This window comes from Humulus lupulus, chromosome X (assembly GCF_963169125.1).
Source record: "Humulus lupulus chromosome X, drHumLupu1.1, whole genome shotgun sequence".
Taxonomy (NCBI): Eukaryota; Viridiplantae; Streptophyta; class Magnoliopsida; order Rosales; family Cannabaceae; genus Humulus; species Humulus lupulus.
In genome coordinates this window covers 220,376,875-220,390,212 of record NC_084802.1, presented here as the reverse complement: position 1 = coordinate 220,390,212, position 13,338 = coordinate 220,376,875, and the positions used below count along the sequence as shown (strand labels likewise).

General features: G+C 33.1%; 1 protein-coding gene across 1 annotated transcript; it reads left to right on the top strand.

The window, feature by feature from the left end:
* Positions 1 to 12,217: 12,217 nt before the first annotated feature.
* Positions 12,218 to 12,607, top strand: LOC133806780 (uncharacterized). The gene has a single exon (XM_062244869.1). It carries the CDS (start codon positions 12,218 to 12,220, stop codon positions 12,605 to 12,607), a length of 390 nt encoding a protein of 129 aa, XP_062100853.1.
* The last annotated feature ends 731 nt before the right edge of the window (positions 12,608 to 13,338 follow it).

The window sequence follows — 13,338 nt, the reverse complement described above, 5'->3', positions numbered from 1 at the left end:
TGTATGGTGGAGGGTTGGCTCCAGTATGTCATTCCCACTACTAAGGCCCCCATACTTCCATACAAGCTCCAAAAGATAAGAATTTAAACCTTCGTTTTATTAATTGTTATTAATTGATTGGGCCTACTATAGTCATGCAAAGCAAATGGGCATTGACAAGTGGAACCACCCACAAGAGAGGAATTTAAACTTTATATTTTCTAATGGGCCCAAATAAAACCTATCATTTTATGAAAATCTTATTTAGCAAAATCTATATATTAAGCAAACATATGGGTCACTATATGCATCTAAGCCCAATTGCAAAAATACCACATATAGTGCAAACAGGCATGTCATAATTGGATGGGCCTAATCATGTGTTGCGAAGCTACGCAAGTATACGTAATCGCTTTTGTAGTTTATTTGGGTAAGACCGATATCATTCCCACGGAGACTGATTATCAAGTACCAATAGCCTATTTTATTTTCTATTTGGTAATCGAAATTGGAATTTTTAAAACTAAAAATAATAAATAACAAAATTAAATGAAGAACAACAAAGAACAATAAACTTGCAATAAACTTGATTCAAATATATAAATGAGAAATTAGGGATTCTAATCTCCTCTACTATCCACTTTATTATTCATTTATGCAATCACAATGATAATTCTTCTCACTAGGATGAAAGACGTGCAAAAGTGTTAAATATTCGGGTTAAGAATTATAAAACTCGACCTAATGCAAATTCTCTATATTTCTATGAGAAATTTAAACAATAGGAAGCAATGAACTCAGCCCTAAATCACATAGACCAATTTGATACTCTCGTTCTAAATTGAAATCTAAGTCTATTCAATTTTAGCATATCCAAATCTCACTTCTCAGATTTAGATTCGAATTCATAAATAGCATGTAAAAGGTGCGCAGTCAATTACATACACAATAAGCACAAATTGAATAGATCTTAGATGAAGAAGAAATAGAAAACTTCCATTAATTCACAATAAAGCTTCAAGAGATTAAATTAAAAACCCTAAATAGAATTTAGTTCATGTTCATCACTAAGAAATCCATAAACATGAAATTAACATAAACTAAAAGTAAAAAAAAAAAAAAAGAAGAAGAAAAGAACTCTAAATGATAGATCCCCTCTTCATCCAAAGCATTCCCAAGCATTTCTTTTCAGTTCCCAACCGTCCAAAAAAATTCAGTCTCCCCTCTCAAAATCGCAATTAAGACCTAATTAGCGTTTTTTTTAACATGAAATGACCAAAACACCCTTCATTCAAAATCTGCGTTTTTCACATTTCTGGACATATTCTGTGGCGCAATATGTCATTTTTGCGGTCACAGGAATGTCCTGGAAATGCCCCAACTCTTCTGGAATTGCGGCCATAGAATCCTCTTCCTGCGGTCACAGAAAGTGCTCCGAAACAATGTTTTCCACCAACTTTTGTCATTTTGTTGGTTTTCCACTCCTAAGCCACCTAAAGCCCTTCGACACCTGAAAACACATAGAAAACAAGCATAAAATAGAACAAAATAAAACTAAACACCTAATACTTAACCTGAAAACACATAGATAAACGAGTCTAAAACTCGTTTATCAACATGTTACTGTATGAACAAGTCTTTGAATTTATGCAAAAATACCACATTTTATTTCATTTGCAAAATTACCACAATTAATTTTTTAGAATTTATCCATAATTCGAATTAATTAAAAAATTTCAACAATAAATAAGACATTTTAAATGAAATTTATTAACAATTAACAAATGTTAATTTAAATTTCATTTATCAACAATCAACATAGTCTAGGTCATTTTGAAAAATATTAACTTAGCTTAAATATGATTTATCAACAATTAACAAAAGTTAATCCATTTATTAAAAAAATATATTTTATTAATTGGTTTGCAAAACATGATATTGTTAAAAATTTACCAGTTATAAATTTTTAAAACAAATATCATTAGTTGTTTTTAAAAAAATATCTTAAACAGTTATACAAATTCAAATATCCATAAAAATATCTAGTTAACAAATTTTCAAATATCAAATAATTTAAATATTAAAATCCATAGAATAATCAAATATTAATATTTTCAAATATATGATTTCAAAAAATATCTTTAATATACGATAACTTAATTCAAATATTTTAATATATTAAACGATTTAAAATTAAATAGCTAACATAATTTAAAATTTGAATTTGTATCTTTGTAAAAAATATCTAATTTTTTAAATATCAAAAAACAAAAATATCGTATTTCAAAAAACATTTTTTTAAATAATAAAAAAATTGATATTTCTGTATTAGCCTGTTAAAAAATACATTCAAAATTCAAATTTTAAGAAAAAATTTATCGCAGGTCGCGGCCACATGACTAATCTGGGCAATTTTCGTGCTCTAGCCACGACCACGGGTTTATAGAGGTCGCGGCCACTAGACATTGACTCCCAGGCCACTGGCAATGAAACCTAGTGGCTGCGGCCACAGAACAAAATATGATATATTTTTTTTTAAATGTTTAATTTTTCAATCCAAAAAAGTTTTCTAAATCATTTTTACGATATTTTACACCAAATAAGGCATTTATAAAAATTAATTGCAAAGAAAATACAACAAAATAATCCAAATTTGCTAATAATCACATAAAATCAATATGATTCATAAAAGACAAGAAATTCATCCAATTACTCAACACATCAAATAATTCTAATTATACCATTTTCATGCATGAAAATAAAGATTATCAAAGGCTCTAAGGTCAGTTGTTCGGAAAACTTATACATGATCTTATTTATTTTCATGTATATCATATATTAGACAAATTAATATAAGAAAACCTAGAACATGTTTCTATAATTGAATTTAAACAGAGATAATGATAAGAACACTTACATTATACGCAGCAGAATGAATAAGTCATTCCTCCAGCTTCTCTAACCCTTTTATCCTTTCTGTCATAGGGTATCACCAAGAAACTGAATAGATCTTCAAATTTCTTCACAGTCTTCCAAAGTATCCTTAGAATCACCTATACTAGAATGAGAAATTCTCAACACGTGATATAGATAAAAAGAGAAGAAGAATAGAAGATAATAGTGAGGCTTAGAAAAGGACTTTTGTTGTAGAGAGAGTCTAAAACCCTTAAGCATCAAAACTAGATCTTCTGATCTTCTGATCATCTGTTCATCTCCAAATCTCTATTTTCAACTCTCCCTTAGCATTCCTTTTATAGGCTCAATTAGGTCACTTATTTAAAATAAAAAATCAATAAAATAATAGGTAATATCAGCCTTTAGGTCGAAATTATCATGGGCTTTAGGCCCGTGAAATTTCTCATTTAATTATAAGCTTGTTGGACTTAAAATAAAGCCTATATTATTTTCTATTGATTAATTAATCAAATAATTCTTTAAATCTTTTATCAAATTAATTGTTTATAATTTTAACCTTGATTTAAACTTATTTATTAATTTAGACACCAATTGTCTTAATTAATAAATCAGCCCTAAAATCTTTTTTCTTCTCTAAATTGTATAACTTTGTGAAACTATCCAAAATTGACCTGGTCAACTTTGATCATTCTAATTGATAATTAAATCAATCAATTGAGACTATCTAGATGATTTTTTCCAAGTTACAGTGGGGACCATGGGCCTATGAAATCAAGCTCCAATAAGTTATCATAAATTCAACAAATAAATTTACTAATTCATTAATTCCTTGTGACTCCACTAAAGACTCAGAATTGCACTCTTGAATTCATAGAACGCTCTATAACCAATATAGATACGTTATTAGTTATTCATTGTTACAACCATAATTATCACTCAATCCTCTATAGACAGTCTACAATGAGATGGAACTAGAATACTGTTTTACCCCTCATTGTATTTTATCCTTAATACACTTAGCTCCTTGTAAATGATATTTCAGTCAACTAATTTTAATTACTGAAATGAGATCTCTATCATTTAGAACCTCAAATCAAACTAAAAGGAAACCATCATTTTACTTCTTCGTCAGAAGCTATAGATGTTCATATCTATGATTAACACTCCCACTCAATTATACTACCGAGTTCCCAAGATGTATGTATGGGTTAGTCCTTAGGGTAAGCTGGTAACGAACAAGTCAAAGAACTCAAATATTACAATCAATTAGAATACTAACCACTCAGAATTAAGATTGAATAGACATATGGTCAACTATATGATATGACTAGAATAGATAATAACGGTATGTTTACTTATCTTATCTGTTATATTATTTTATAATATAATATTTTAGATAAAATAAATGTGACAAAGAGTGTCACATATTATAACATATAATAGAGAGTTACAATATTTAGATATGTGTGAATATCCAAATATGTAACATATTTGGTGTTACAAATTCAGTCACAAATTTGTAACTTCCAGATATTGCCCAATATTGTGTAGATTTGATGTTACACAATATTGAGATGAATTTCTTAAAGCCATATGTGAAATGGCTATTAGAGATATAATTTTAACCCCAATAATATATTTTGGGGGTTACAAAATCAATTGAGAGTGGATTGGAATCGTTTGGAAAAACAACACATTTTTGTGTGCTGAAATTGGTCAGTGGCCGCGGCCAGAAGATGTTGGTGGCCGCGGCCTAGGGAACAGAGACCAGTGGTCGCAGCCACTGATTCTCCTGGCCGCGGCCAAAGGTGCTTGACTGACAAAATTTTTTTCAATTTTGTCCAACATTTTTTAACGGCTCCAAAACCCCAAATAACTCCCAAATATCATTTTTAATTCCATAAACATCCAATTAATCATTGGTAACAGCCATGGGGTTTGGCAGAATTTAAAATTCAAAGGGTGTCTCTATGCTCTATAAATAGGAGCCTATAGCTCACTTGTAAGACACAACTTTTCTATCCATTAGAGCACTTGGCTAGAAAACACCTAGAGGCTTGATTATTCCATAAAGAAATTTCCAAAATCTGTGAGAGATCCCTAAGTGCTTGAGTTAGGGGGAAATAAGCTTTTGGACAAAGGTTTCAAACATTGTTCAAGTTGATGATCCCCAACACTCTTCACATTGGTTGTGTGAGTGAGAGTTTCTTGTTATTTGTTCTTGTTCTTATATTTTCTACTATTTCTTTTCTTCTTATTCTATTTACTTGTATTTTTGTTTAGAGTTGTAATCCTCTCATTTCTTTTGTTACAAACATTTTTACTTTATTTGTATCATTTTGCTTAGAGTTGTATTTGACCTTCTAATCATTCTCTTGTTTATTTGTATTTTCATTCATAGAGTTGTAACATTATTTAATCAATATTATTTATTTGTAATATTTTGTCTAGAGTTGTAATATTTCGTACCAATTTCCATTGATACAACATATATTTTCCTATCATTGTCTACTGTCAATATCGTTCCAGTCCAATATAATAAATAAATCTGATCTTTTCTACTTTGCTAATGTTCTGGACAGAACATAACACTGTAATGTGTAAGTAGAACATATCGTAGAATGACAAGCCAATGAAAATCATGTGCACTAACTAATCTTAGGACTAACTTATGTTTGAACATATAATCATATTTATATTCCACTATGATTACGTCACTATAAATATGATCAGCTATATGTTCGGGGTTTAATAGAATTTTATATTAAACAAAGAGTCATGAAAAAAAAAATGTGAGCAAAGTGATTGACCAAGTCAAAAAATGATTTCTATTCTTTTATTGATAATAAAATGAGACTACAAAGAAATTGGGTTTTAATTAGGGCATAAAATCCCAAAACTTGAGGGCATTAAAGAAAAAGATTTTGGGCAAGGGCATTTTAGCCTTTTTCATGTGCATGGATAGACTAAGTAAAGAAGAAGCCTTTGAAGAGACTTGATGAAACTAAACACTCAGCTTCTCCTTCTCTCTCTTGTTCCCTTAAAACTCTTGGGGAAGTTTTTAATATTTGAAGAATATTGGCTTGGGGAATGAGAGCTTGAAGCTAGGATTGGGTTAGGATCAATGAAGGGTCGGATTACTCAGATAAGGTAAAATTCTTTGCTCTGTTTTGCTGGGAATTCTAGTGCAGTTTCATATTTTATTAAGTTTTAAGCTTATGGTTGGACATTGAATTGGAGTAGGGTTGTGGCTTGGTTTTTGGTGTGTTTGTGTTGCCTTAGATGTATTATTGAGGATTTGAGACTCAATTCAGGCTTTGGTTGTTTATTGGGGTGAATTTGGAAGGTTTTGGCTCGAACGAAAAATGTTGAAAAACTGGGTTCGCGGGGTTACGCTATGGCGCTGTTCTTGGAGCGTCGTGGCCAGCATGAACTTAGTGGCCAAGTCAGTTCCCTAAATTGTCCTAGCGCTGCGGCACCTGGTGGGTTGCATTGCGGTGCGTGTCCAGGGAAAATAGGTTAGGGACTCTCTGACTTAAGGCGCACTGTAGCCCTTCAGTGCTTTGCCGCAGCGCTAGTGGGAAAGTTACCCAAAAGGGGTTTTGAGTGCGAGGACTCAAACCTAAGGGCTCGGGAAGGGTTCAACTACCCGATTTAGTAGCATTTGAGGTCTTGGAGGCTAGGACTCGAACTAGAAGCCTTTATTCACTCATTATTGATGTATATCTTTTATTATGGTTGTGACTAAGGTACTTATTGGGCTTGGAAAGGGATCGTGCTCGAGGGTCGTTTCTATTTACATAGTGCTTGGATCAGAGGTAAGAATATTGCACCCGGACTTTGTTTAGGGCTTGGCCTAAATATAGTACACAATTGTCGCTATGTTGAGAAAGTTTTATTAAACATGTAAACTGCGCTATGTTTACCTGAGTTAAGTAATAACTGTTTATTTGTATATCTAATTGAAAAGCTCGGCATATAAGTCGAGAGTTATCTATTATGTCTAATTGAAAGGATCGGCTTATAAGTCGAAAGCTTATCGATTATATTCGATTGAAAAGCTAGACTTATAAGTCGAAGCTTTATCTATTATATATGACTAAAAGCTTGGCTTATACGTAGAGGATCCATCGATGATAATTGACAAAAAGATTGCCTTATTAGTCAAGGATATATCTACTTTAAAGACTCGACTTATAAGTCAAAGGTTTAAAAGACTAGGCTTATAGGTCGAGGGTTTAAAAGACTCGGCTTATAAGTCGAAGGTTTAAAAGACTCGGCTTATAGGTCGAAGGATTAAAAGACTCTGCTTATAAGTCGAAGGTTTATAAGGCTCGACTTATAAGTCAAGGGTTTCAAGGCTCGGCTTACAAGTCGATGACGACAATAGAGTGTTGAATTCCAGTCGATATGGTTAAGCTAACCAGGTAGCGTGATATACGCTTGAACGGCTCTAAGGCCGCCTAAAATAATAAGTGTCTGGTACGCTTGGCCAACTCTAAGGCTGGTTATACGTAGAATTGGGCAATAGGCCGCCTAAAATAGTCACTTATCTGGATTGATCGCATGCATGAGTATGGTTATTACTGCTTATAAGCATGATTATGTTTTCTTGCTGAGCCTTGGCTCGCGGGTTCTAAATGGTGCAGGTATAGGAAAGGAAAAGTTGGACATCCATGAGTTGGAGAGCTTCAAGGGTAGAGTGTACATATGTGGCCTACTCGTCTGCCATGGCCAAGGTTTCCCGTTGGAACTAGGGTTGGACCCTAATTTTGCCACCTAGGTCGGATTTTGTATACATTTTGAGTTTGTAACAGTTTTAAACTCTGTTGGACCCCATGTATTGAAATCAAACTCTTTTATTGAAATAGTTGACTTTTGACCAAAATTTTTAGTACTTAAACATGTGGTTAGTTTCAATTACATGTTTCAAGTCCAAATTACTCGTTTAGCGAGTTGAGCACTATTTATTTATACAGTGTAATGGTCCTAGATTAGGAAAACGTTACAGAAGTTATCTTCCTCTTCATCCTCCAACGCTAGAGAGTCGTATAGTACAGAGAGACTACATTGGAAACATGAGCCTCCGAAGACAGAGTATCACAGAATATCACCCGAGAAGTCACTGTAAAATAACAACCCCCACGAAGAGAGAAAATTTTAATATAAAGAGAGCTTCGTTCAGAAATTTCGTTTAACTAATCCCAATTAATTTCCCATAATTCTATATCTTTTTGGTGGTCTGAGATCGTATACTCGAGCATGACATTAGACCAATTTACTTTGCGAGCACAATCCTTACTAGGGAGCATTTAATCTTCAAGAGTTTCCTCTTTTGGCTAGCTTATGTATTAAGTTCTCACTTATATACTGAAGCACCTTCTTATAGAATGAAATCATTTAGTTATATTTGACCACGCACGTGCTAATAAAACAATCATAAAAACATTAACACGAATTGTTTTATATTAATTGTTTATAATTTATGATATTTTGAAGGAAATCTGATGGACCCAAAATAGGTATGCTCTAACTATGTAAATCGCAATCGCACGAATCGTATATATAGTATAGAGTTCATATAAGTAAGGATGTCGAACCCAAAAGAGTTGTCTAAAATAAAAATAAAAAACTATTTTAAACCAAAATTAAATAAATTTTAACCTAACTCCAAAGATTGATAAGATTTAATGTCAAGAAAATAAAATAAAATATTGAAAATAAAGATATTTAAGAAGAAAAATAAATCAATTATGATTTACAAATAAGTTGTAAAAGAAAGATTATTAAGATACTGGAATCCACAAAATGTAAGTTTAATAATATTTATTAGTATATTGATTCCCAATATTTAGTGAAAGTTAAAATAAATCAAACCATCATTTTTCAAATAGATTTATAATTTAAGCACAAATTATTTCTAAAAAGATAGGATTTTTTCTTCACTTTTCAAAAAATATAATTTCAAAGTATTTAATGTAAATTAACCTAATGAAACAACAAAAAATCAAATAACATTATTTATAAGGCAAAACATAATATTTTTGTTCTAAGCATTGGATGAGTACAATTTAATGACACATCTTAATAAAAGAATATTATGTTTTGCAAAATGAAGAACAAAGTACAATATTAATCCAAAATACAAGATATTAAAGATGAAAGACATATATGATGAAGGAAAAACCATAAACTTTGTTGCATTACAAGGGAAATCAACATACAACAATAAATACTATCTAGTTACAAGTTGCATCTTCATGATCTTAATAATCTTATGAAAAATATTAGAAGCACATAACTAGAATCCAAAATATATTACAAAAGAAATACATACTTGGCACAAAATGGTCTTCCAAAAGGAAAAGAGAAAGTGTAGAAAAGATTATAGTAACCAAATATCAAGCATCCCAAAAATGGTCTTGAAATTCTTTATTTATAGTCAAAATGAGAGTATTAAAATAATCAATTTAAATAATTAAATTGATTAAATTAACTAAATAAAGTAAATATGACATGTAGAGGTACATTTTAGGGTGTAATAATGAATTTTGTGGTAAAATATGTAGAAAAGTTGGATAAAAAAATAACATTTGTGGGACAAGGGGACAAGGAGACATTTGTGGGCTCAAGAGGAGAGAAGGTAGGCTGGGTTGGGGTTGCTACAGGGAGCAAGCGGGCTAGGCTGGGCTGGGCTGGGCCTGGCAGAGGGGCAAGCGGGCTGGGCAACTTTGGGCATGGCTTTTCAGAAATGCCACTTTTTTTCTTTCTTTTTCAACTCTCAACTTTCTTGCTCTTCAAACACAAAAATGCACCAAATTTCCTACAAAATAAACATAAATTAAATCATAATCAAATATTTCAATTATAAAATAAATCATATTAATTCTTTGAAAAATATTAATAACTTAATTTAATTTAACATTTAAGTTCAATAAAAGTGCATTTTTATTACTAATCAATCAACACTAATTTAAATAATTAAACTACAACATATTACAATAAAATATCTATAAGAACATATAAAAATCTAAAAAAAAAATTACAATAAGACTAATAAATTAAAAATTACTCAAAAACTTAATAAATTACTTAAAAATTCAAAGATTAAGCAACAATTAGCATAAAAATATAGTAAATAACTTTAATGTGAAGAGTTATCAAAATCTATGTACAAAATTTCCTAGTAAACATAATAAAAATTAGTAATTTAATTATTTTTACATAAAATGTCATTTTTCGTTAAGAATCTCATTTTTAATTAGTTATACATAAATAAAACAAAATAACACTAAATAAAATGAAAGAAGAGTTAAGAGCCAAAATAAAGATTTTTTTTTTTAATGGCCAAAAAATAAAGATTAGAAATATAAAGAGAATAAAATACACATAATATCAATTATTATTATTATTATTATTATTGGGGTAAATAAAAAAATTTCTTCCCGAACAATGATCTCAGTAGAGTTTTACTGTAAAGACTCAATGTTTTAAAATTAAATAATATATACATTTTTTTTTGTGGGACCCACCGAGTCAAAGAACTCCCTTTTCTTCTTCTCCTTTCTCTTTCCCTGACACATCTCTCTTTCTCTCCTCTTTCTTCTTCCTTTATTTCTTTCTCTTTTTCCTTCTATTTTCTCGACAAGCCACGGCAGGCACCAAACCCAACCACCATCGGCCACCATTTTCGACACGCACCAGAGCTGTAGCTCCCATGACCGGTGATGTAAACAACCCCGAAGTTTTGTGACCACTGAAGCAAGGACGCGCCTGTATGATCACTCTGAAGTTTCACCATCGAAACATTTAGGTGACTTTCTGGCGAAATCTGACCACTGTTCGGTGAGTGGGTGTCACCGTTGGAATCAACTTCGCGAGAGGAACTTCGCCCACCAAATCATTCCAGTCAACTCGCCATTTTTTTCCGGTCAGATTTTGGGTATCTCCGCCCCTTTGGAAGCATTTTCCGGTGACACCAGGGTCATTTAGGAGAATTGGTTGTACATAAGTGTCTAAAGTATCTATTTACTCAAAGAGACTTGAATTTGAGGCAAAGAAGATGGGTCGAGTACATGGAAGATTGTGATTTCACTTTGCAATATCATCCTGGAAAAGCAAATGTGGTCGTTGATGCACTAAGTAGAAAAATCCATGGTACTTTGGCTTGTTTAGCTCTTGAGGATTAGAAAAGAATGATCATGGTGGGTGATTATAATTTGTAGTACTATGAAGGAAAAGAGGTTGCTTGTGTTTCTAATGTGGTGGCTACACCAGTGCTACTTCAGCAAGTTAAGCAATGTCAGTTGCAACATCAGACATTGAGACTTATCTTGAATTGAATTCGAAACGGTGAGTTGTTAGACAGATGGGCGGTAAATGTCGAAAGATTCTTATACCATAAAGGAAGATTGGTCATTGTGAATATCCCTGATCTTAGAGAGTTTGTTATGATCGAGGCCCAAAGATCTATGTTTGCTATTAATTTTGGAAGAACAAAGATGTACCAAGACTTGAAAAGAAAATGTTGGTTGGATGATATCAAGAAAGATGTGGCTAGCTTTGTTGCTAAGTGTATGATTTGCCAGCAGGTTAAAGCTGAGGACCAGAGACCTTCAGGTTTGCTTCAACCTTTGCCTATACCAGAATGGAAGTGGGACAAGATCACGATGGACCTTGTGACTGGATTACCATTAACACTATTGAAGCATGGAATTTTCTGGGTGATTGCGATCGTTTGACCAAATATTCTAATTTTATTCAAATTAGGAAGGATTATAGTATGTCTAGACTAGCCCGACTTTATGTGGATCATATACTTCGACTGCATGGGTTGTCTTCATGCATTGTTTCTGATAGAGATCCTTGATTTACATCAAGGTTTTGGCGAGAATTGCAAAAAGCTTTAGGAGCTGAGCTTAACTTGAGCACCGCTCACCACCCTCAGACAGATGGACAGTCTGAGAGGACCATCCAAACTTTGGAGGACATGCTTCATTCTTGTATTTTTGATTTTGGAGGTAGCTAGGGAGAACCTTTTTCATTGGTGGAATTCACTTATAATAATAGTTACCAGGCCAGTATAGGCAAGGCTCCTTATGAGGACTTATATGGGAGACCATGCAGATCACCTTTGTGTTGGGCAGAACCAGATGATCATGTCATTATTGCACCTCAAATTATTTCTAGAACCACTAAGAAGATCAAAGACATCCAAGAGAGACTTAAGGTTGTTCAAAGTCATCAAAAAAGTTATGTCGATCTCCACCAATGAGAAGTTCAGTTTTAGGTTGGTGACTATGTTTTCTTGAAAGTTACTCCTATGTGTAGTGTGATGAGATTTGGAGGGAAGGTTAAGCTAGCCCCGAGGTATATTGGACCTTTTGAGTTTATCAAGAGGGTTGGGGAGGTCGCTTATCGATTGAACTTAACAGCACAGTTGGGGCATGTTCACAATGTGTTCCATGTGTCGATACTGAGGAAGTATACTCCAGACCCATCGCACATCATTGAGTATGAGGCTATCCCTCTTCAAGAGGATGTGACATATGAAGAACAACCTATCAGAATCATGGCGAGAGAGTTAAAGGTGCTAAGAAACAGAGAGCTTCCAGTACTCAAAGTCTTATGGTGGAACCATAGAGAAGACGAGGCTACTTGGGAGTTAGAGTTAGAGATGTTTGAGAAGTATCCTCATTTATTTAATTTTTAGCTTAAGGTTGTACTTTGAAAATTTTAGGGCAAAATTTCTTTAAGGAGGAAAGAATGTAAAGACTCAAATATTTAAATTAAATAATATATAAATTTTTTGGTGTGACCCACCGAGTCAAAGATTCAAAGGACTCCTTTTTCTTTTACTCCTTTCTCTCTACACGACACTTATCTCTTTCTTTTCTCTTTCTTCTTCCTTTATTTCTTTCTCTATTTCCTTCTCTTCTCTCAGCAAGCCATGGCAGGCACCAAACGCAACCACCACCGGCCATTTTTTGACACGCACAGGAGCTGTAGCTCCCCTAACCAGTAACAACAACTCTGAAGTTTATTGACCATCAGAGTAAGGACGCGCCCGTACAATCACTCTGAAGTTTCATCGTCGAAACATTGAGGTGACTTTCTGGTGAACTTCGACCACCATTCGGCAAGTGGGTAGCACCGTTGGAATCAGCTTAACGAGAGGAACATCGCCCACTAACACATTCTGGTCAGCTCACCATTTTTCTCCGGCAAGATTTTGGGTATCTCCACCCCTTTGGAAGCATTTTCTGCCAACACCGGAGGTAATTTTGGTGAATGCGATGTACTTCAGTGATGTACACATTGAGATGATCATTTTGATATATATAAAGTCAATTTTCGTTACCGTTGATGAAGCACCTCCACTAGCCACCGCAAACCGCCACTGTGCGCGACTGAGGAGAGATTTTTTACTGTTTTCAAATGGTA

Bases quoted from the DNA above. Each gene is read 5' to 3' on its own strand.
- LOC133806780 (XM_062244869.1), top strand. From the start codon at position 12,218: ATGTGTAGTGTGATGAGATTTGGAGGGAAGGTTAAGCTAGCCCCGAGG.